Consider the following 24,918-nt stretch of genomic DNA (forward strand, 5'->3'; position numbering starts at 1 on the left):
GTATTTCTGTTCTTTGATTTATTTGTTTCTACACACTAATGATGTACTGTTATTTTCAGTATGAAATATCTGTACTTTCATTAAAGTTTATTACTATAGTTATAGTGTAATTTTGTTGTTTTATCATATACAGGAGGTAAACTTTGTGAAGAATAAAATAGCTTCCAAAAGTATGATTATGCACTGACCCAGCTTTTACATTTAAAATTTTTAATGTAGAAGCATTGTGAATTTAAACACACATTGCATAGATTACCAGAAAGCCTTTGAGGGTCTTAAGGGTCAAACTATGGACAATATTCAAGAAGCTAAACATTGCATATCACCTGCTTGCAGCAATAACTAACATGTATTAAAACAACCAAATAGCTGTGAGAATTATTGAAACAGTTATAGAATGGGAATCAATAAATGGAGGTCTGTCAAGAATATTCAATGTTGCCACTGTTATTTAATATTTATATAGATGAAAGAGCAAAGTTGATATTAGTAGTACATACCTGCTGGATTTCTGTTTAGGACATGGGTCAGTTATTACTAACACCATGTTCTAGCATAAAGATTTACTCAAATTCACATGGAGATAAGAACAAGAAATGTCTTACTGACTGTTATTCTTGATAGTGTTTTCTCACTGATTCAAGACAAGAGTATGCAGAGGATTTGAAACTGGAAGTGATCAGCGTTTAGTGCTGAGCAGAATAAAATTGAATTTCATATTAAAAAGAAGAGTGTAAGAAAGTTTTAAATCAAATTAAAGTTGAGCTGCTTTCAGAGGGGAACTGTAGACTCAAATATACAAATGTTATTCAAGAAATAAATGAAAGAGGTTGAAAACAAGAATTAACCCTTGAATATTCATTGGCAATCCCTGAAGAAAACAATGATTGATTCAGCCAAAGAGGCATCTGCTAAGGTTGTACTCAAGGATAGAAAAATTAGGAAAAAGTTAAGAGGCAGTCAACGGAAAGCGTATTGAAACTTCCTGGCAGGGAAGTCAGTAGGTGATATTAGAGAATACACAGAAAAATGTAAAAAAGTTAAGCGATGTGTCAAACTTCTTCTTTAACCTCTTTCTATCCCCTGCTGGATGTAGAACCCCCCCCCCCAACCTTCCAGTTCTGTCTGTTTTTGGCCAATGTCCACCATCTCATATGAAATCTTTGTAGACCATTCCTCCATCTATCTTGTTCTTTGATGACATTTCCTTCTCTTAGTATCCACTCAGTGCTTAATTTCATCCACCTTTCATCTGGCAGTCTACTAATATGGCCAGCTCATCTCCATTTATATGCTTTACAACACTTCACAATATCTTCTACTCCAGTCATCTCTCTCTGCTTGTAGTATTTCTTATTTTATCCCTTTTTGTTATGTTTTTTATCTTATACACACATGTAAGGCCACAAGACCTATAACACATTAGTGCTGAGTGTGACTGTGTGTGAAGAAAGAAGGAACCTGTAAAAGTTTTTCTTGAACAACTGAAAGGTGTAATCTTTGGGAAGACTATTCCAAAGAACAGAAGTACATGGAATGGAAGAGGAGGCAGTGAAGTTGGTTTGGTGAGTTTTAAGATGGACTGTAAAAGGGTGTTTGTTAGTAGTGACTTTTGTTTTAATGAATTTGGAGGAGTAGTGGCCAATTCAGCAGAGCACTGGCCATGAAAATATCTGTAGAAGAGGCACAAGACAGAAACTGAATCTGAGAGGGGGATTGAAGTAAGTATGTGATAGAAAGCGTCATTAATTAGCTGGATCGCCCTCTTCTGGATAGAATCGAGCAATCTTAGAGAGAATTTTGATGCCCCCCCCAAATATGGGTCAGCATTCCATGGTTGGACGGATTTGGAATTTGTATTGAGTTAGCAGGTGTGAAGTAGTGTCTTGTGTGAAAAAAAGTACACGTAGTTTTTTTGGTGACTGTAGAAGGTATAACTGAAATGTGGTTGTGCCAGTAAGGATTGGCGGTGCAGGTCAGTTCAAGTGTTTGGATATCTAAGTATTATTGAAGTAAGGGGGAGGGATGTACACTCTTTTTGAGAGAGATCAGACAGGACTGAGTTTTGGTGGCATTGAAGTCTACAAGGTTGACCTTGCCCCATTGAGATATAGCTACGAGATCAGAGCTCAGGCTTCTGGATGTGGTGGATCTTAAGGATTCTAATACTTCAGCACTACAAGGTTTGTCAAACGAAAAGGAGGAATGAAGTGTACTGTCATCAGCAAAGCTATGGATAGGAGTAGAAGGCTGTGAGAACAGATCATTTATATACAAGAGGAAGAGAGTGGGTGAAAGAACAGAACCCTGGGGTACTCCTGTGAAGCATTCTCTTCAAGGCTCTTTGGGAAAATTGAAACCTGTCTTCCTGTTTTTTAGTTGTTCTATTTTTAGCTGTCTCACTTCTATAAGTAAACACTGGAATGATGCATATATTAAAGTTTTCTTTTTAGGCATATAGCTAATTCTCCTAACAAGTAATCTTTATAACCAAAATGCTTTGTTTCCTTGTGTGATTCTTCTACTTATTTCCTTAAAACTAATTGATCAAGGTAAATATAGTCCTCCACAATTTCAATACGATTATTTGTTAATTTTAGATTGGTATGATCTGAATTTGTCATCAGTTTGGTTTTAGTTAGATTAATCTTTGAACTTTTTTTCCCTGCTTTTGCTATCAGGATCATTTAGCATTTCCTGAGCTGCTTCTTTATTTTTTGCTTAAAAAACAATGGCATCTGCAAAATGGTAAGTGATGAGACTTTTCTCATTGATGCTAATTCTATAGTTTTCCCATGAGATGTTAGTAAAGACTTCCTGAAGGAACTTCATTTTGCTTATAATTAGGCTAGTAATAATAAGCTTGATAGGTATTTGGAAGAATAGGAGGTTGGCAAGTCTGCACCATATTATGGCATCCACAATGGGATTGTAAAGGAATGTCAGCCTTCTCTCCTTTAGGAGTGCCATAGAGTTTTGGACCAACTTGTTTTGGAGGTCAGTGAATAAGCAATTTCCTTGTCTGGAAAGGCTCATTGGGTCAGCATCCATTAACCATTCAAATCATTAAATAAGAAATATTAGATAAGAAACCTTATCGAAATAGACTAACAGAAAGCGAATATATAGATGCTTGAGCAGCGTTTATGTTTTCTAAGTAGTCAGTGTTAAGGCAACTCGTGAATGCCGGTAAGTGTATTCCCATAAGCTTTGGTCAACTTATTTTTACGAAACTTTCATTGTTTCTACATTTGGCTTTGAAATAATGCTGGATCTGTTATCCACTTTACTTAAATAATTTTGCATTGCCAAACTGAAGCCTTTTGGCTCTTTATTTTAGTAAATACTTTATACACTGACCAAGATTTCGCTTATGAAAAATACACCTTTCCGACATTTCAAGTTCCTTAGTTCTGAATGAGAGTTTTTGCTCTCTTAAGATTTCTGCCTGGTCTCTGAGGAGAACAACTAACGAGTTCAAAACAGCTGTAAGCTGTCAGGCCAGTGAAACCTTATCAAGATGGACTAATAGAAAGCGAATATATGGACGCTTGGGCAGCGTTTGTTTTCTAAGTAGTCCGCGCTAAGGCAACTCGTGACCATCGGCGAGTGTATTCCCGTAAACTTTCTGGTCAACTTATTTTTACAAAACTTTCTTAGTTCTACATTCGACTTTGAAATAATGCTGGATCTAAGATCCACTTTACTTATATAATTAAATAAGATCCAATTTTGATGAGTAGTACATGCATTGGCATTTGTAATTATTGTGCAGTTGCATTTATTCTGAGGAGAATGATGTATTTATTGTAACAAATGTTTTGAATTGCTGTTAACTTTGCTTTGGAGATATAACTGGAGGGTAGTTTTGCTTTAAACAAAATGCCTATCCTGTTGAAATTGTTCAGAGATTCAAGTATTTAGGCTTAGGTGCTAGTTTACACTCACTAGGTTTAATTGAATGAATATGGCACAGAAAAGTAATTAAACACAAGTTTACTAGTTCCTATATTTCATCTGTCACAGAGATATCATCAGGGATACAGTATTAAAATTGTAATAACACACGCAAAACAGTAATGTAAGAAGTTATGACTAGAAGCCTAAAGGCTTAGGAAGGGCACCATCTATAGGTAGGTGCTATTGGGTCAGAGACCAAAGAATTAGTTTAAAAAATCTTGGCAACTTTAACATGACACACACAAAACAATAATGTAAGAAGTTATGACTAGAAGCCTAAAGTCTTAGGAAGGGCACCATCTATAGGTGCTATTGGGTCTGAAGCCAAAGAATTAGTTTAAAAAATCTTGGCAAGTTTAACACGACCATATTTATTTAAATTAAGCTGGTTTTTTAAATCTGCTGTTGATTCTTAAAAAAAAAAAGAAGTCTTTCAAGTTTGTGCTTGCTGCATTGAAGCGTAGAAGTTTTTGAACTTTTTTTTTTTTTTTTTCTTTCAAACCATTACACACAGAGGAAATACATTCCAATCCTCATCATTCTTGAAGTCAGAAATGAGAAATAGTCAAAAATGTATTCCCAATGCCATTTTAATAGTTAAGGAGTTTGCAGCATTGGACAGACAGTCTTGCTCAGCCATGGAAAGATTTGTGGAAATTTACGTGGTCATTCTGGTCATCTCTAGGGGATTTGATCAGGTGTGGCACGGAAGCCTCCTCAGCAAACTGCCATTCTGTCTGTGCTCTCTCCTTTGTAATTAGGTTGCAGCAGTTGATCCCGTTGTCACTCACTCACTCTGTGTCATGGTAGATTGTATCCTTTCCTCGTATTTCCTCTCCAGTATTGCTGGAGAGGAAATCCCCACTAGTGCTGGAGTACCCTAGTGATCTGTACTTTCACTTGCTCTCTTTTTCTTGTATATAAATAGCTGTCTCTCACTTTTATTTATAGCTTTGCTGATGATAGTACACTCCATTCCTTTCTTCATTTGAGAAGCCTGCACAATCATTCATTGCTTCTAGGTCTTAATCAGTGCCTTAAATTCTGCTGTCTTTCAGTGAGAATAAATTCAAGAATTTCGTGAACTTTCAAACAGTTATTTTTTATTTCGTACAAGATTTAGCATTACATATTATGATGCGATCTCTCTTCTTCAGCTGACTTGCATCTCTGTCCTTTTAAAGCAAACACACCATTCATTGTTTCTTCAGTCTCAAGAATCTTGGTGTACATAATTTTTCTCTTACTTCCCTACTTTTTTGGAATAGCCACTTTCATTGCTCTGTCTTTCCCCAAAGACCAACTTTCATCTGTTCAAGAAACATGACAATCAATAGATTCCTTCTTTCCCCTTAACCACTTGTCCACACCAAACTGAGGTGATAATAGGTTTTGTAACCTTTTGTGTGTGTGTGTGTGTGTGTGGGTTTAGCATTAAAAAAAAATAAAATAAAATAAATAAATTAAGGAATTGCTACAAGGAGAAACACATATTAGGGGAGAAAAAAAAATCTGCCATTTCACTCCATCATTTTGACCATATAGGATGTAGTGCTTTTGAGGTGATCCAAAAAGAGCATATATGTTGTCTTATTTCTATAATTACTATATTTGAGTTGAGTATATGTTTTTTGTGCTTATTTTAATTAAAGTTAGTAATGATGTAAATTTTTCATATAGTACTATCATATCCTGTTACACCCCTTGAGGGTACATGGCAGGAATTTGATGATGATGATTATAGCATACTGAATGATGTACAGAAGCAACATTGAAAAAGAAGAAAAAAAGCTATTATTTTAATGGCTGATATAGTCTACTTTCGTTTAGGAGTATTCCTTTTTATAGATATTATTTCTGGGAAAATTCCCATGTTACTCCTCTAAAAATAGACTATTATTTTAATGTCTAATATAGCCTACTTTCGTTTAGGAGTACCCCTTAAAAAAAGCAATCATTACAATCGGTAGATTTTTATTTCTCAAGTGTATCAAAGCATATTATAATTCTTTTGAATCAGCATTTTTTGATATACTGAACATTTAAAATTTAATGAATGTATGCTTTACTCTTGGAAAGAAAAAAAAATTCATGAGTTTGAAGAATTATTCAATTTATTAAAGTTATAATGATTTTATTTGCTGGCGCTGAATACTAGCATTAAAATCACAAGTACAGTTTCTATTCTTATCCCCCCCTCCCCAAGTCATTAAAAATAATTGCACATTGTGTATAAAAAAGCAGAACACTCTTAGTCATTGTTGCTTATAAAAAATAATGAGATACTTTTTGTGATTTCACTTATGAAAAGAAATTTGCTATCCTGTAATATGACATTACATCTTTTTGTATCAAATAGTTTCAGGCATATCTCCAGGTGTTTGAGATGTAGATTATGCATAAAGCTTTATGATATCTTCTTCTTCCTTTTTAATCTGAGGTGATTTACTCAACCAGAATAAAGTTTTATCAAGACTTTTTTAGGAAATCCTTCCTTTCTTTGAGTAAAAGAATAGAAAAATGCAATGAAGATAATTAAAAATTCTTAGGATAATTTCCCTTTATCTGTTATCAGATTTAGGTGCTACTGCAAGGCTTAAGCCTTTATTAAGTAATGCAAGTTCACTGTTATTTAGGGTGTGGCTAGACAGATTGATTAAATGAACATTACCTGCATGTAGTTGGTCACTCCTTATCTCACTTATTTGTTGTTCACTGCTAAAGTTATTTACTGGGGAAGAGATATCCTAATCGGTTAGATTTGTATGATTGGTGTTCAAATTTCACCATTGTTTTAAAATATGAAATTTAGCCTTACGTTTTTTGTTTATTACATTCCAGAATATATTTAGTTGAATTATCAGTGATTCTTTCAATCACATTCATATAACTGGATAGTTCAAATTGTAAGTTTAAAACTTGATTTTGGGTCATTGCTAGGTTTTTGCAGGCTGTTTGAATTTGTTCCCTAAGTATTGCTTTCTCTGTATGTTCATATTTACGTACGAAAATCTCACCTGCCACCGAATCTTCAATGTTTGGTTCTTGTTTTCAAACTCATTCATTTTTCTTCAATAATATTTGGGTATCTGAGTCTACATTTCACCTCCAAAACTTGCTTAACTTTGATTTTTTAAAACTTTCTTACACACTTTTCTTTTCAATATGATATTTAGTGTTGATCTCGCTAATTTCCTGTTTCAAATCTTTTGTATATGCTTGTGTCCTGAACTAGTCTTGAAGCTATTGCTGTCAAAATAATCAGTGAGATATTTATAGTGTCTTCTCTCCATGTGAATTTTCTGCACATCTTTGTTGGAACATGGTGTGTTCCAACAAGCCCTTTTTTTCTGATCACTATTGCCTGAATACAACACCTTTTACACTCTCTGCAGCTCAGTTGATATAGACGAGACCTTTGATTGGAAAGATCTGAGTTCATATCCAATCTATGATGTTTGGAACCTTTATCAGGGGTCTTTTCAAATAAGTGGTGAGTAAGCCACTCTCATATAGAGGTAGAAGGTTTTTTCTTCTTCATCCCTCAAAACAGGCAAACCAGTCCCGTGAACATGTATGCATAGTTATAAATACTTGCCTTAAGGGGATGCAGCAAAGGTGTGAGTTATGTGTTGGCTGCATTAATTTCTCATGATCCCTAATAAAGGATGAATAGGTTGAAGAAGAAGATATGGCATTGTATTTGTTACTTAGAATTAAACCTGTTTTTGTCTTTGTTTTATTATAACATCTATTATGTTGAGCTGGTGTTTTTCAATACTTCTGCTAGTTCCATTTCTTATTCTTTGATGCTTGTTAAGTTGATGGTGCCAGTCTTGAGCTCTTTTAACTCATTATTCGCTTTAATGGAATGTTAAAGCTAATAATGAGTTTAACAAATTAGACTAAAAGCTTCAAAACCTGAGGTGTCACTCTATTGGTACTGTTGATTAGCCTTAGCAGTTGGATGGGAGGCCTAAAAATTCAAGCTTCCCAAATCATTGGAAGTTTAACACAATCATATTTATTAAGATTAGGCTGGTTTAACAAATTTGCAAGTGAATCTGAGAAACATTTTTCAAGTTTATATTTGTTACAGTGAAGCATAGTAGTCTTATTCCATTAGATTCTGTGAAAGACATCCAAAGCATGGTCAGCTAGACCAGATTAACCATAGTTATGCCAATGGATGTATTTCTTATGTTCTTTTATGCGAATGTTGGCAAATATCCCATTTTGATCATAATAATTTTCAAGAACAAGGAATTTTGTCAACACCTGCAACAGACAGGGAAGGAATAAATCTTAGAAGAGCACGTAAGGGCAGCCAGCTTCAGATAACGTTTGAAAGCAGTACAGATATATTTTGTATAATTCTGGCTATTTTTTTAGAGGTGCTCTGAATATAGGGAATAATGATAGCATTATTGTATTCTGTTTATAGAGAGGAATGGGATGTGAGGAGACAGGAGGAAAAAAACCAATTTATTCTTTTTAGCATTGTGCTAGAAGATCTGACACTTTATCTTTACTGAAAAATGTTTTAATCCTGATATCATTGATTTTATTTCAGTCGATGTTGACTACTTATATAAACAGATAAAGATTACAGCTATGGGCTCCCCCCTTTAGCCAATCTCTTTATGAATCATTTTTTCAAAATGTTACATAAAGATGTTACACCATCATCAGTTATGCATGCATTAGAAGCAAAGTGCGAAGCCAGAGATTGGCTTTTTTCTGTGGGTGATGATCAATAGAGCCATTTGGGCATGATAAGGATGGGAATAGTGTTAGGTAGAAGTTATGGCCAATTGCTTTGACAAGAGACCAAAAGCCTCGGCTGCCATTTGTACAGGCTGCTAGTTTCCTGCTTTTTGCTTTTTCAAACGCTGATTTGGAAGCATTGATTGTTTTTTTGCATCAATTTCGCGCTTCGGTATAAGCTCTAAAGGAGGATGAGGTTCTTGATTTCAGCCAGTTATGGTATGTCTGATGTTTCATTTGTACCACCTTGGCACATCTTTTGGAGAACCATGGTTTAGTTAGGGAATGGCAGTTCAGAGTAGTGTGTGGAAAGTATGTTTCCATGCCCATGAGGATGATTTTGGTAATGGCAAAAGTTCGGTGCATATGTTTGGATTGGAAGTCGGAAGCAACGGTCCAACCATAGGAATGTGGCATAGAAATTGCAGAGGCTGTCCCACTTGGCACTGTTATAATGCCAAACTACTCTTGTATGGGAGTGTCTGTGTAAGCATTGTTGCATGGGGAGGAAATGAGCACCACATTGTGGTCAGAATTACCCAGGGGCTCACTACTTTCGCTGTGTATTTGGAGGGGGTCATTGGTGAGAAAGAGATCTAGGGTGTTTTTGGAAGTGGTTCGGGTTATCTGGTATTCTGGTTAGCATCTGAACAAGTTGTGTAAGGTCGTTAGTGATGGCAAATGTTTCAGATGTTGGTGAAGTGGATATGTAGGGTTTTGTGAGTCATATGTTTGACTGTAAGGGTCTTGCTGCACATTTCCTATGCAGTGCCTTCATACTGGTCACCATGGTGGCTGCTAGTGGTTTTTGTGCCAGTTTAACTTGTCTGTGGTTGATGATCCAACTGTTGTCACCATTTGACATTTTTCTTTGAGTTGTCTTCGAAGCTGGTGTCCTTGTTCCCTTTGTGCCAATGTTAAATCTGGTCAAGCATGTATGTGCGATTGGGGGCAAGTGTCTTTGAACTTGTTGATCGCTGTTATTAGTTTTGATGTGCTTGTTGGCATGTCACAAGTCACTTTTACTAGGCGTGGAAAGTTCGTTCCATCCTTTCTTTTATTTATAGGCTCGAAACAATCGCACCTGACAATATTCTTAGATTCGATGTAGCATTCTTCAGCTAGTTTGTTGATGTCCTCTTTTAATGGTTTTCCTTTTTCCATTGGAAAGTTCAAAATAACAGTGTTGAATTTTTTGTTTTTGGCTTCCATCAAGTCATTTACCGTTAATGCGATTAGGTCGCAGAGTTGATTTGCGGGCAAAGTTGAGCTTGCGTTGCGCTGGTCGTCAGTTTGTTCAAGCTTAGTTTCCACTGCATGTATTTTGGAGGTAAAAGTTTTGTTCAAAGCATTGATGTGCTATTCGAGGTTTTCGACACGTTTACCTATGTTCAGAAGTTGTTTTACCGAAGGGAGGCACAGCAAACAGAAAAATGGCTAGTTAAGTTGGATAAATAAGTTAGATAAATAGCTTTTGTGCAGATTCATATATTTTGTTGCAGGTAGCATGCAGCCAGTGGCAACAGATCTTGCAGAATATACCTTTTTTTCTATCTGTGAAACCAGTTTTGCAGCTGCGGCACATAATAGGTTTGTCGGTGGTGATTGACAGCACTGTGCTGGCGAGACACAGGGTGCTTGTTCGCCATTGGCTTTTGTTGCCGCTATGTTTGCTGTGTATGGTAGGCATAGTGGTCACTTACACGTGGCTGATTTAGAATGGGAAAGATTTAATGTACTATAAGTACTTACAGGTTGTGCAGAAATATTCTGCTCCTCAATACCCGATGTTAAGGTTTCCATTTGAGGATTAATTTCGATGAAAAACGCTCACAATAAAATGGGTAGCATGAGTTTAGAGTAGCTTATTCACTGATGCCACCTGGCAGATTTATGACCCTTTCAAAAATCATGAGGTAATTTAACTTTAATGTGACAGCTTTAATGGAAAGGAAAAGTGCATCTTTTGATTCTTGGATGTTTCCAAAATCATTATTTTTATCTTCGCAATCCCACCAGTTTATTTTGCCAATAATTCAGAAAAATGTAATCGCCTTATTTTGAATATTCTGAAACATAGTTTTAACAGCTCCCTAGATGTAAGATAAATAAAATCAGCTTTATGTTAATGGAGCCTCCCATTTATTATCAATCAGTAGATTTTATTAATTAGTTACTTTCTGTGAATTTTTAAATTTGAAATAGAAATAAACACATACCTTGATAATATGAAGATCAGGGTGATGGTGATATTTGGATGTATTTCTATAAAAACAGGTCAAAATTAAGATAACATATTTATTTGTTTTCTAAAACCGAATTTTGAAAGACGGCAAATATGAATTTTAAAAATATGAGCTAATAACAAAAAAATAGTAATAAAGAAACCAGCCAGCATTATGACAGTGTGCTAGCAGTTTTGGTGGATCATCATCAGATCAACTTTCATCATATTCCTTATGATGAAAGTTCAGTATTAACATCCTGTACCTCAGAGAGTGTACAGGATGTTAATAGTATCACATGAAAAGTTTACTTCATTACTAACTTCCTGTCAACAATTTTCCTCCAAATTATTCTGTTGTCTATCAAAACTTCACTATTACCAGATTTTATATTTCTGTCTTATAAAGCATATCATATTGTATCAACCCACCTAGATCTTGATCTTTTTCTGGGTCTTTTTCCTACCATTCTGGCAAAAAAAAAAAAAAAAAAAAAAACCTTTTGATAACCTTTCCCTCCCATTCTATTTATGTGACCAATACCACCTTTAGATGAACTCGCATTACTGAATGCTAACAATAAGAATATGACAGTATTCTACCATTAAGCCTATTTTCATTCTCTTTACCTTTTTATTGCTGATTTTCATACCAAATTTATCACAACAGTAACTAGTACAAGTTATTCAGATTTGTACTGGATTTGTTTAGAAGTATAACATCATCTGTATAATATAGAGAACTCAGATTAACATCTCCAATTTTGATATTCAGGTTTAATGCCACTTTTCTTTATAGTGTGATCCATTTCTAGATGATTAATAACAGGGAAGATATTGTGCACTATTGTCTTACATCTCATTTAACACAAAACATTCTTATGATACCTTCTTCAATTCTGTTAACTTACAACTCAAATACTTTATAGCCTATATATATATATATATATATATAGTCAAGAGAACAGCTTTTCTCTTGACAGCTTGTCACATGCCTTTTTGAGAACTGTAAGACTTATACAATGCAAATCCATAATACAGATATTTGTTATATTCTCATGATTTCTTCACATTTGTCTTAAATTGAAAATCTAGTAGCAAGGCTTATACGTTGGTCATACATAGCTGGTAATTAGTTTACAGAATTAACAACGCATATAAAGTATATTAATTAAAGGCAACTTTAATGAATAACTTCTATATTTCGGCAACGTCACGTTGCCATCTTCAGGAACATAAAGATATGGTATGTACACGCAGGCACTAACAAAAGCAAATGAGGAAGAAAGCAAGAAACTAATATTGTTCCTAAAGTCCTAATGATGCCCTCTGGCAGGCTAATTTGGTTGTCTTGGCAGTTGGGCTGAAGTCCTCATAATGTAAGTCTCCCAAATTTGGGGTAGTTTCATGCACCCAAATTTGTTGAGGTCTGGAACGTTTTTTAGAGCTGCTAATGATTCCTTGAATCATCAGAAGTTTTAAGTACGAAAAATTATTCAAGGAATCATCAGCAGCTCTAAAAAACGTTCCAAACCTCAACAAATTTGGGTGCATGAAACTACCGCAAATTTGGGAGACTTACGTTATGATGACTTCAGCCCAACGGCCAAGACAACCAAATTAGCCTGCCAGAGGGCACCATTAGGACTTTAGGAACAATATTAGTTAATTGCTTTCTTCCTCATTTGCTTTTGTTAGTGCCTGCATGCACATACCATATCTTTATATTCCTGATGATGGCAACGTGACGTTGCCGAAATATAGAAGTTATTCATTAAAGTTGCCTTTAATTAATATACTTTATATGCATTGTTAATTCCGTAAACTAATTACCAGCTATAAATTGAAAATCAGAACATGACAACCTCTGTTTAGCCTGAACCCAGCTTCTTCTCCAGGTTTATCTTCCATCATTTTTCTTAGCCTTTTCTCAAGTATGCATGTATAAATCTTACCAAACACACCCAGTAGGGAAATCCTTCTATAATTCTCATATACAGTTTTATTTCCCTTTTTATAGTTAGCTACTATGATAGCTCTATTCCAGTCGTCTGGAATTTGACCTTCCAACCAGACTTTCAGAATTATGCAGTGTATCTACTGCAAAACATCATGTTATATTGGTGGGATTATGCTTGGATTAACTGATGAAGCTAGAGATATTAGAGGTATGGTGGATAGAAAGTTGAAAGGTCTTAACAAAAATTGAAAATACAACTCAGAGGATAATTGTGATGTTGAAACGAACATTGACATGTAAAGATATGGAAGTCATTTTACCTTTACAAGCTTTGATACTGCATTACCTGGACTACTCTGGGTTCCAAAGGGATAAAGAAGCTTTGGAAATATTGCAGAGAAGTTAGAAAGATGATATTGGGATTATGGAATGCAGATTACAAGTAGATTGAGAGTATGTTGACTGTAAATGCTTGTAGACAGAAGAAAGAGGGATGATATGATAGAGGTCTATAAACTTTTGCGAGGATGTTATGGGATGTCGGTTGATAAAATTTTTCATTATATAGAAGGTGGGGAGAGGATATTGGGGAGATCTGTGGAAGTTAAAGTTTGTGCAGTTTTCTCTTATAGAGCTGTGATGAGTAAGTGGAACATTTTGCCTATTGAAGTAGTGAGTGCATCTAGTATAAATGAGTTGAAGAAAAGTCATAACAGTTGGTTGTATGTGTGTGTGTGTGGTTGTATAGTCTCTCTCAATGAGTCCTTGATTTCCTGGAGGTCTGCTGATAATAATAATACTATAATCTTTTCTAACCTTTCAGGTTTTGATGATTTTTTTTTCCTTCAAGTATTAATATGTAGGTTTGATAGTATCCTTCCTCTTAGGACACCTGTTTGTGGTGGTTGGGACCTCCTAGTGGTGGTACCGATATTCTTCTTTTTCTTTGCTTTTCTTCCTGTATTTTTTTGCTCTACTTCTCCTGAGTCTTTTTTCTATCCTTTCTTGCAGGCAGCCATCACTGGGATCAAATGCCCTGTCGCCAGTGTTTGCCATGCAGCGTGACTCATAGCCACCCAGTAAAGGAGATCCTGCTAGTCTTGCTCTACTTTGGCCTCTGCTTCGGTGAGATGGGTGATCCTGGATGGCCTGACAAGAATCAGTTAGCTAGTAGAGTTGCCTGCCTGCAAATGTCAGTGGTTTTGTAGTAAGTCTCTCACCCCCATGGTCTGGGCTTGGGACCCAAAGCTTGCTGTGGTGATGGTATAGCATCTGGGGTAGCCATCCCTGGATTTCCACCTCCAAGCACAGCCATTGCTTGCCAATCTCTGTGCATCCACATATGGCTTTGTGGTGGATGGATGGTGCTGATGGCAAACAGAAAATCCCTTGCACAGGAATTCTTCATGCTCCAATGTTTTAGGAGGGGGGGAGGTTCTAGCAAGATCCTGACTCCCTTCCAAGTACTGATACCATAGAAACACATTTATAACAGAAGTAAGAAACAATAGATATGTGACCCTAGTATAAATGTACCAGTATTTTTGATTATCCATGCAACAAGTAAAAAGCCAATGAGGAAAATGTCACCTTTCTTTATTCAAAAGGTCTGAAGGACTGGCAAGAGCCCTGAAAACAGTTAAGAACTATGTTCTGGTGATATCCTTATGGATACATCATGTCAGCAATGTTTCATAAAACTGCTGAGGGCAACATAATGGGTGCAATACCAATCATAGTAACACCTCATGAAACACCCAGTTCTTGTAGAGGAGTGATATCAGAATAGGATCTCATTGATGTTCCTGATGGGGAGATATGTTCAGCTTAAAGATCAGGGAGTGACATGTGTGAGGTGCATTCTGATATGTAGGGATGGTCACCTGGTTCTGATCATGGACATCATCCTAACTTTTGATATACCTAAACCTTCACCAGGTTAGACTATAATAAATTTAGTTTAATCCTTTATCCCAGTGAGAGCAAACAAAGTTTGCACCTGAAAATATCTTCAGGACTGAATATAGTGTTGAACTATCTTACCTGGGTAAGTAGTACAACACCAGGCAACTCGTAGCAAAGGTGGAGCAAGCTACCAACACTTAAAGATGACCTTGCTACTGCTTCTGTCTGGTATCTCCAACTCTGGGCCTGGCTCCCACTGAAGAGACCTCAATAAAGGTCGAAACTAGTCTAGGTAGTGGCCAATCCCTTAATGCATAACAGTATACATATCCACAAGGAGATGTGTTTTGCATTATGGGAGATACTGGGATAGGAGTGTTGGTAGCTTGCTCCACCTTTGCTACGAGTTGCCTGGTTATATAGTGTTGTACTACTTACCCAGGTAAGATAGTACAACACTATATTCAGTCCTGAAGATATTTTCAGGTGCAAACTTTGTTTGCTCTCACTAGGATAAAGGATTAAACTAAATTTATTATAAACCTCCACCATCCCTGAAAGCAAGGTATCTCAATTCTCATGTTAGACTCTACATCCCTAATCCACCAAGATGCTTTAAATGTCAGAACTATGGACATGCCCAAACTACCTGTCATGGTTCTGCCACCTGTGCCTGATGTTGTAGTATAGAGTATGATTACAAATTTTCTTCTGCAGAGAAAGCTAAATGTGTCAACTGTCAGAGAGATAATCCAACTTACTCTTGTGCATGTTTAGTATGGACAGATGAAAAAGAAAATATATATCTTAATGCAGAAAGGAAGTTAGCCACCACTACACCTGTCCTGAGATTCTTTTGTACTGAGAAGGTGGCAGTTAAGAAAATATCAACAGCAACTCAAACTCATGTCTATTTCACCATACCTGATTGTGAATGCTTCTCTGTGGAGCGTGTCAGTTTCATGACCTACAGCCTTATTCCAGATGAGATATTTGCCATGAGATCCTGGCCATAAATTATGGCAAGGATATCACTTAAAGATAATCCACCAGACATCCTCACAGAAAAAAATCGATACTTCAATATCCACTTAAAGTAAATTAAACTTATCAAATGATCCTGACACATCAGATGATATATTGAATATTTTTGCATAGCAAGAGATGGACATTGGCTGTCCATACTTCCCAAAATCAGTTGATAAATATAACCTTTACAAAGTTAAGCTCTCAACCTCCTGGAAATCAGACAAGTCTATGAAGTCAAAACTAGTAAATTTTTTTACAATGAATTTTACTCGTTTTTGTGCAGGTTTTGCCAGAATATGGATATCAAGATTTTGCTGCAGAAATACAAGCCTTTCTGTTTCTGTCTGCAGGAAACATTTAAAACTCTAATGATCCTAACTTAAGGAATTTCACTGTTGTGTGCAAGGACAGAACTGGAGATGGCCCTGCTCATGGTAGATTAGTTATCCTGGTGGGCAGTCATACTCCTTTCCATATCCAGCTTAATATTCTCCTTGACACAGTAGTGATTCACCTATCCATGGAATTTCTCATCACAGTATGTTCGATTTATTTACCACCAGATGCTGAGTTAAATGAAATCTGTGTTGCATCCATTATAGTTGCCTATAAGAAGTATGGGCTCAGGCAATTGCAAGATAAGGTTATCAAGATTGATGGTACCAACACAAATGGATGAGGTCATATCATTGAACAAATCCTTTAAAATATGATCTCTCTGTATTGAATAACACTCAGTATTATCTTCTGTATGCCTACCCACTCATATTCTGCAGTTGATCATACAGTCTGTTCCCCTTTGATTTTTCTACTGCCCAACTGGGATGTTGAAGAGAACATATACAGAATAGGTCATTTTCCTGTTATTTGCACAATGTCTTCACAGGAACCATGTTCTCTTACATGGATGCCATGTGGAAAATGTACCAGGCTGACTGGAATACTTTTTTCACATCTTGTAAAATGTATGTGTCTTTGATGGAGTTGTTTAATCTAACTCATCTATGGCAAGTCCAAGGAAGTTAACTGCAGACCAGTTAGTATATGAGGTATAGTGGTTAAGTATCGGAAACGTTGGTTAAAGGTAAAAATTGAGGAATCAGTGGATAGATATGATTCCCAATGGTAGGCAGCATGGTTTTGTAAAAGGTAGGTCCTGCCTTACTGATTATTTAATTCAAATTTTATAATAAAGTGACAGCAGAATTGGATAAAGGAAATGGTTACACCATGATACTGTCACAAAGGCATTTGACAGAAGACCACATGGAAAACAGTAAATTTGTGCAAATGGGAATGGATATGAAACTGGTGACATCAGAGAGTATTATATGTTAGAGTGGAATCCAGGTGAATGAGTATGACTACCAGCATGCCTGAGAGCTTTGTACTAGGGCCACTACGCTTAATTTATATTAATGATATAGGGAATGATTTAGTAAGAGGATATTCATTTGTTTGCTGACAGTGCAAAATATAATGCACAACCTGAGAGCAGTGGGAAGGCAGAAAGAACCACTGATGATGGGTGAGCAGGAGACATATGAGGAACTAAGTAAATTTGATGTTAATAAGGCCATAGGACTTTATGGCATATCACCATGTGTCCAGGAGGTTAAAACAACTTACCTTTTTTACATGAGTCTTAGATTTGCCTGAAGTTCCAAAGTGTGGAAAGTGGACCAAATTTGTTCCACTTCAGAAACAGAGTGATAAGACTAAGATTAACTTTGAATTATGCCAATCTGCTTGTCTGGAGTTTTGTGGTCAAGGCTGGAGAAGATGTGAGAACCAGGATTCAGAACTAGGTTGTGCAGCAGAATTATCTTGGATGGACAGCATGAATTTGCTAAAGGAAGATTGTATTTTAGGAATCTGCTTACTTGCCATAACAAAGTAACAAATGCATTGGACAAGAGGGGGGGGGATGTTTAAGATTAGTGCATTGGGTTGGAAATTTCTGTCTGATAGATATTAACAGGTTGTGTTTGGGAGAACAGTATCCAAGAAGAGAGAAAGTCACAAGTTGTGTGCCCTTGGGGTCTGTTTTAGGACCATTGTTGTTTAATTTGTATGTAAATAACATTGGAAAGGGATAGAATGATGATTTACTTGATAGAAAAATTTTGAAATGCTTTCTTCTTTTCCATGACTTTAACTTTCTGACTCCACCATGATATTCTGATTTTTCAATGCTTATGTTCTGAAAAATTGCTGAGGGCAACATAATGGGTGCAATACCAATCATAGTAACACCTCATGAAACACTCAGTTCTTGTAGAGGAGTGATATCAGAATGGGATCTCCTTGATGTTCCTGATGGAGAGATATGTTCAGCGCTTAAAGATCAGGGAAAGATAGGTGTGAGGTGCATCCTGATATGTAGGGATGATCACACCTTGTTCTGATCAGGACAACATCCTAACTTTTGATATACCTAAACCTCCACCATCTCAGAAAGCAGGGTATCTCAATTGTCATGTTAGACTATACATCCCTAATCTACCAAGATGTTTTAAATGTCAGAAATGTGGACATGCCCGAACTACCTGTCATGGCTCTACCACTTGTGCTCGATGTGATAGTAAAGAGAATCATGAGAAATCTGACTCTGCAGAGAAAGCTAAATGTGTCAACTGTCAGGAAGATTGTTCAGCTTATTACCATTCATGAAATACAAAAGATCAAAAATGCAAAAAGGAAGATAGCAGTCGAGAAAATGCTGAGAAGATGATAGTTAATAAAATGTCAATTGTATCTCAAACTCGTATACCTATTCCACTTGTTTGATAATTTCACCATACCTGAATTTTATGATTGCAAGTGCTTTTCTGTTAGTGAATCAATCGTATGTGCTACAGTCTCACTCCAGAAACAACTCCAAAAATGATTCCATTCAATGAGAACCCACTTGTCAAAAAAAAAATATATATATATATGGTAAGGATATCACTTGAAGATAAGCCACAGTAAAAATGGATACTTCAGTATCCACTAAAATATTAAACTTATCAACTGATTCTGATGCATCAAATGATATATTGAATATTTTTCCAGAGGAAGAGATGAACACTGGCCAACCATACTTCCCAAAATCAATTGATAAATAGAAACCTCACAAAAGTAAGCTCTCAACCTCCTGTAAATTGGACAGGTCTGCAAAGCCAAAACAATAGGAAAATTTTTATAATGGAATTGTCATGAGTTTTGCTAGAATGTTGATATCAACATTTTGCTGTAGAAATGCAAGCCTTTGTTTCTGTCTGCAGGAAACATATTTAAAACCCAGTGACCCTACTATAAGGAATTTCACTGTCATACACAAGAATAGAACTAGAGTTGGTCCTGTTGCTCATGTCCTGCCTGCTATCCTAGTGGACAGTCATACTCCTTGTCATCATGTCCAGCTTAATGCTGCTCTTGAAGTATTAGTGATTGGTCTATCCATGAGATTTCTTATTACAGTGTATTCGATTCATTTTCCACCCAGTGGTGAGCTAAATGAAATCGATCTTGATAATCTTATCTTTCAATTGCCTGAGCCAATACTTCTTATTGGTGACTTTATGGTCATAGCATTCGGTGGAGTCGTGCCAATACAAATGAATGCAGTCATATCATTGAATGAATCCTTGACAGTAAAGACCTCTCTCTCTCTTTTGAATAACAGACTCGGTACTTTTTCCATATGCTTAACTGCTCATATTTTGCAATTGATCTTACAGTCTGCTCCCCTGCCATCCACTGCTCACGTGGGATGCCAGAGAGGACATATACAGAACCGATAATTTTCCCGTTATTTGTACAGTGTTTCCAGAGAATCATATTCTCTTACATGGATACTCATGTTTAAAATGGACTGGGCTGACTGAAATACTTTTTCCCCGTCTTGCAAAATGCTAATGTAGTCTGTTAAAAACCTATCAGTGAAGCTGTCAAATATGTTAGATTATATTGTTAAGACAGTGCATCCTCAATTCCAAAAACATCATCTCAATTTCCATTCTGTCCAAAGCCTTGGATGGAACCCAGAGTACCAAGAGTGATACCTTTTATAGGGCTCTTTCTCCATTTCTAAAATGTTTCAATAGTCTTGAGAATATTTTTCCATCTTCCTGATATTTATTTATTATCTATTTTCTTATTTTCAAAGTCTTCCCATGAGTTTAACTAGTTTTACTCACTACTTGGCTTTTTTTACATTTTTACTCTGTATTCTTTGACATGCTGACTTCCCTTCCAGGAACTTTTGATACACTTTCTTCTTTTTTTTGACTGCTTCTTCAACCTTTATGTCCAGATTCTGATTTTTCTATCCTTACAGTCAACCTCACTACATGCTTCTCTGGCTCAGTCAGTAAATTTCTTCAGGGTCTGCCACTGAATCCAGTAATCAACTTGCTACTGATTGAATTTCATATCTTTAAATCCTATTGCCTTTGAAAATTTATTTTATGCCCCCCTCCCCCTTTACTTTTTTGATATATGGTTACTTATGTATGTTTTTCACCTTCCACATTGTGTTCCCAATCCCACATCATTTTATGACTCATTCTTAAATAAAAATTCATCTATGTATCACAGTTATCCTGATTCTTCATATTATCCTGGTATTTCTGATTTATTTCTCTTTCAGATTTAAACATTAAAAAAAAAAACTTTAAAATCTACTGGTTGGTAATAAAGGGGCAGTCCCATTAACATAAACCTTTTATTTATTTACATTATCTTATTTTTAGTTTCTGTTATCAAAAATATGTAACTAAGTTTTCAGATCATTATTAAAATAGTATTTTGTTACCAGATTATATAACATTCTTCTTATAGACTTCCGCTGGCTGTACTGAAGCTTAAGTTTTCAGAGATATCTTCAGTGTTTATCAGTTTCTTGAAAAAATACATGAACTCTGATCATAATGCTCTTTTAAGAGGGGTATGTATATCTCTTTAAGAATTTACAAAGTAATTTGTAATATGCATTATTAGATGATATTTTACTCTTAGCAAAATCATTTGTATAAATTATTTAGTGCATCCTCACACTTTTTGCTTACTTTCTGTGTGCAAAGTCTTCTTTGTAAAATATGCATGTATATCTTTTTTAACTATGTATAGTATTTTATAAATAAAAAAAAATTAATAAAATAACTTATCTGGTAATAAATTATAAATATAGATCACTATAATATAACATTTTTGATAACACTGGATGACCAAATTACTCGTGTGTCTTGAAGATCAAAGCCAAATACCTAAAGGTGGTCTGTACATAGTATTTAAGGCATGGAAAGAACTGACTGGATGTACACTTACTTAATGCCCACTTCTTACTTTGGAACTTAGTCAACCAAATTGTATTCTCTTTTGGCATTAATCAGAAATAAACATGATGGTACAGCATGATGAGATTTCATGCTTGCTGGGACCATTTAAAAGAGGACCCTGTTTTTATCAGGAAACCAGAGTGAACAGTAAAAAAGTCGACTACCAAAAGAAGAACATTGGAATAATTGAAGGTAGAAACCATCAACATTAGGAATATAAAAGGAAAGGAAATTAAACTTTCAGAAGAATTGGAAGAATACCATGTAGACATAATTGGTGTGAGACAAAGAAGACTAATAGAGTTGATATCCCATTAAATATAGGAAATTATATTCAGGCAACAATGATCAAGAAAAGGAAGGAGTAGTGATAGCATTCAACAGTAAACATGAAGATAAACTTCTTGATTCGAAGGCAATTTCAAGTACAGTTCTGTGGACAAAGTTCAAAATGGGAGATGGATAATGAAACTTATTTATGCCACAGAAGGTTCTCATAAGGAAGAAGTGGAAAAATTTGTGTCATCAGAGAAGGCAACTGACAATGAAAACCAGTTAACTGATTCTTGATGTAGATCTAAACAGCAGAGTAGGAAATGAATCCCACTACGCATTATAGAAAAGGGCTAGGCTAATAATAATGGTAAGTACCTGCTGGATTTCTGTTGGGAATATGTACTCTCATTACTATCACCATGTCTCAACATAAAGATGTGCACAAGTTCACATGGAGAGAAGACAAGAAATAAGAAAAGCTTCACTGACTGTTATTGATATCTTCATGATAGTTCAGGATAAAAGAGTACCGAAGATAGTTTTAAATAGCATAAAATTGAATATCACGTTAAAAAGAACAGTATGTAATAAAGTTTTCAAAATAATTTTTTATTTACCGTATTTGCCGGCATATAAGATGCACTTTTCCCTTTGGAAATAGGTCTGAAAAACAGGGTCCGTATTATACGCTGATACTCAGTTTTTTATTACTTTCATTTCTGGAAATTTTCTCTGTTCCGAGTTACGCGATTTCTTTCTTGCTTCCTTGTGGTGTGTGAGAGCATTCCAGTTACGTAGAGTTCAGTGGATGCACATGCGCTGTCATCGACGATCACAGCTGTGTTCCTGTTCATTTAAACTTTCCAATTGTTGTTGTGGTTGTTGTGAACGGTGATAAATTTCTACCATTAAAATTTCTCTAAATTTCTTGGCAAATTTTATCTGAAAAACGTCGGCATTGTTACAATATTATATACAAGCTATGTGTGGTTGCGTATGCTAAAGAACATGGAAACAGGGCTGCAGAGAGACATTTCGGGCCCACCTCAACCGAAAAAATTATAAGAACTTGGCAGAATCAGGAAGAGGATCTAAAAAAATCTTTTTTCCTAAGAAACGTGTACAAAAAAAAGGGGGTACGTCTTATACAGCTGCAAATACGGTATTTTTTATTTTAATTTTTTTATGTTGAGCCCACACACGAGAAGTTGGTTGATTAACTTATCAGTTGGGAAAGGAGGAACTTGTTTATATTTGATTTAAAAGACTGCATATTGTATTCCTTGGGAAACACATCAGGGGGATGATTCGGGCCTGCTACTACTACTGTATTGTTCCACAATACAGTAGTAGCAGGGATGAAGGAGGAGGAGAAGAAACTTGTTCTGTGGGTTTTTTGGTACACAGTGAAGGTATGTTGAGCAGCAGCTGCACTTGTTCCAATGGGCTTAGTACTAAGTGGGGGAGTTATTGATGCCGTTTCAGATGAACATTTGCCATGGAAATATTATAGGATACATACATTGCAGAAACCATACATTTGTATGAAAGTGGAAGGAGTGAGTTGGTAAGAGACGGGTCATTAATCAATCTAACTGCTCTCCTCTGTATTGAGTCAAGCAATTTGAGGGTGTTCTTAGGGGTCCCCCACTCCAATTGTGAGAGCAGTATTCAATAACTGAACAGATTTATGTTTTGTATAAGGTTAACAACTGTTCAGAGGTGAAATAACGTCTTGAGCGAAAGAGAAATTCTAGTTTTTTAGAAGCTGAGGATGCAATAGTCGTGATGTGTTTGTCAGATTAATTCTAAGAAGAGAAATTTCATCTTGTCTGGAAATTTGGGTGTTGTCAAAAATAATACTTGGAGAAATTGGTTCTTTTTTGTGAGACATGAGACAGAACCAAGTTTTACTAGCATTGAAATTGACAAGGTTATCTGAACCCCATTGGAGGATGGCTTGGAGATCAGAATTGAGGGCAGTGGTGGTTGTCATCTATAAAACTGTGTATTGGGTTGGAGGTCAACTGAAGTAGGCCATTGATATATAGAAGGAAGAGGGTTGGTGAGAGAACAGAACCTTGTGGAACCCCAGCATTAGTTAATTGGTGAGAGGATAAGGAACCATCCACCATCACACATAGTGTGCACCCAGACAGAAAGCTGGCAATCCAACTGCAGAAGTCCTGAGACAGACCAAATAATGCATGTTTGCTTAATAAGCCTTTGTGCCAGACCTGGTCAAAATCTTTAGAGATATCAAGTGCAACCACTTGAGATTCACCAAACTTCTCCATGCTGATATTTTCTTCAAGGATAGAAAAATATAAGCACCAACAGTGGATACATGAAGTTAATGAGGCAGTCCTGAAAAGAATAAAGCACACCATAACTTCCTAGCAAATAAGTCAGGACACCCTAAAAGAATATAGAGAAAACTGTGAGAAAGTTGAGCTATGTGTAAAAGTAGCTAAACAAAAGTCATGGGAAGACTGATGAGAATATAGAAGATAATATTAGAAGGTAGCAAAACATTCCTTATTCTATTGGGGGGGGGAAGCACATATTTGGAAATAAAAGGAAAATGTACTGTAAAAGAAATCAAAGATTTCTTTTACAGTACATTTTTCTTCAGGCATGAAACTGAAGGTAAAGCAGATGTCCGAAATAATTACTTTGAATGATTACTAAATGAAACAAGCAGTGACAACACAATGGTAAAAAGCATTCAAGAGGAATGCAATCAGAAGTACATATCAGTACTTGAGGTAATAAAAGTCAATGAAAACTTAAAATGTGGACAGGCAGCTAGATTAATGTGTAATAATATCTATCCTTTACTTTTAATATTATTGATATTATTTTGTTATTTATTATTATTTAATGTCAGACTACTCCTTTTGTAATGTCTTTTTCTTATCAATCGTATTACCGAGTTTATCGTTGTTGCTTGAGTTAGTTCTTCATATGCATAAAACTTGTGATTATTCTTAATCCCTTTAGTCTATAATTTTACCCCCCCCCCCCCAAGGTTGTAAATATGCTCTTTCACGTGCTCGAAGTGTAGACACAAGAAAAGCTTCTGGCTGGAACCAATTCCCTAATCTACCTTGCTGTATTTTTCCTGCATTGATCCTTAAAAATTTATTTTTTTATTTCAACTGTGCCATTAAGGATCTTGTAAAAGAATTGTTTTTCTTTCCCTTACATGCGAGAGAAACATTCAGCAAAGCACGAAAAATATCTCTTAAATTAACTCTAGTTCAAGCAACTCCTAAATCTTATTATCAGTCAGTCATGGCTATTACTATTCTCAGGCCACACAGGTTCTATATTTTTATAAGACAGTGCATTGGTAAGACAAGATCAGGCAAGCTATTAACAAAACAAACATGCTTATTCATTCTGAAACAAATTAATTACTAAGTTTAAACTGCATATATTAAGTGTCTGGTTCTGACTAATTCAACCAG

At 35.8% G+C, this 24,918-nt stretch overlaps 1 protein-coding gene across 2 annotated transcripts in view; it reads left to right on the forward strand.

The window, feature by feature from the left end:
* Nucleotides 1-24,918, forward strand: part of LOC150106189 (RRP12-like protein) — a 582,235-nt gene that overhangs the window by 52,492 nt on the left and 504,825 nt on the right. For both annotated transcript variants that reach the window (XM_090392222.1, XM_090392221.1), the window contains exon 5: nucleotides 20,673-20,778. In XM_090392222.1, coding sequence (XP_090248348.1) covers nucleotides 20,673-20,778 — 106 coding nt within the window. The remainder of the gene's footprint in view (nucleotides 1-20,672; nucleotides 20,779-24,918) is intronic.

The sequence above is a fragment of the Typopeltis vanoorti genome, chromosome 5 (genome assembly GCF_054136105.1).
Source record: "Typopeltis vanoorti isolate ZY-2024b chromosome 5, IOZ_Tvanoo_1.0, whole genome shotgun sequence".
Taxonomy (NCBI): Eukaryota; Metazoa; Arthropoda; class Arachnida; order Uropygi; family Thelyphonidae; genus Typopeltis; species Typopeltis vanoorti.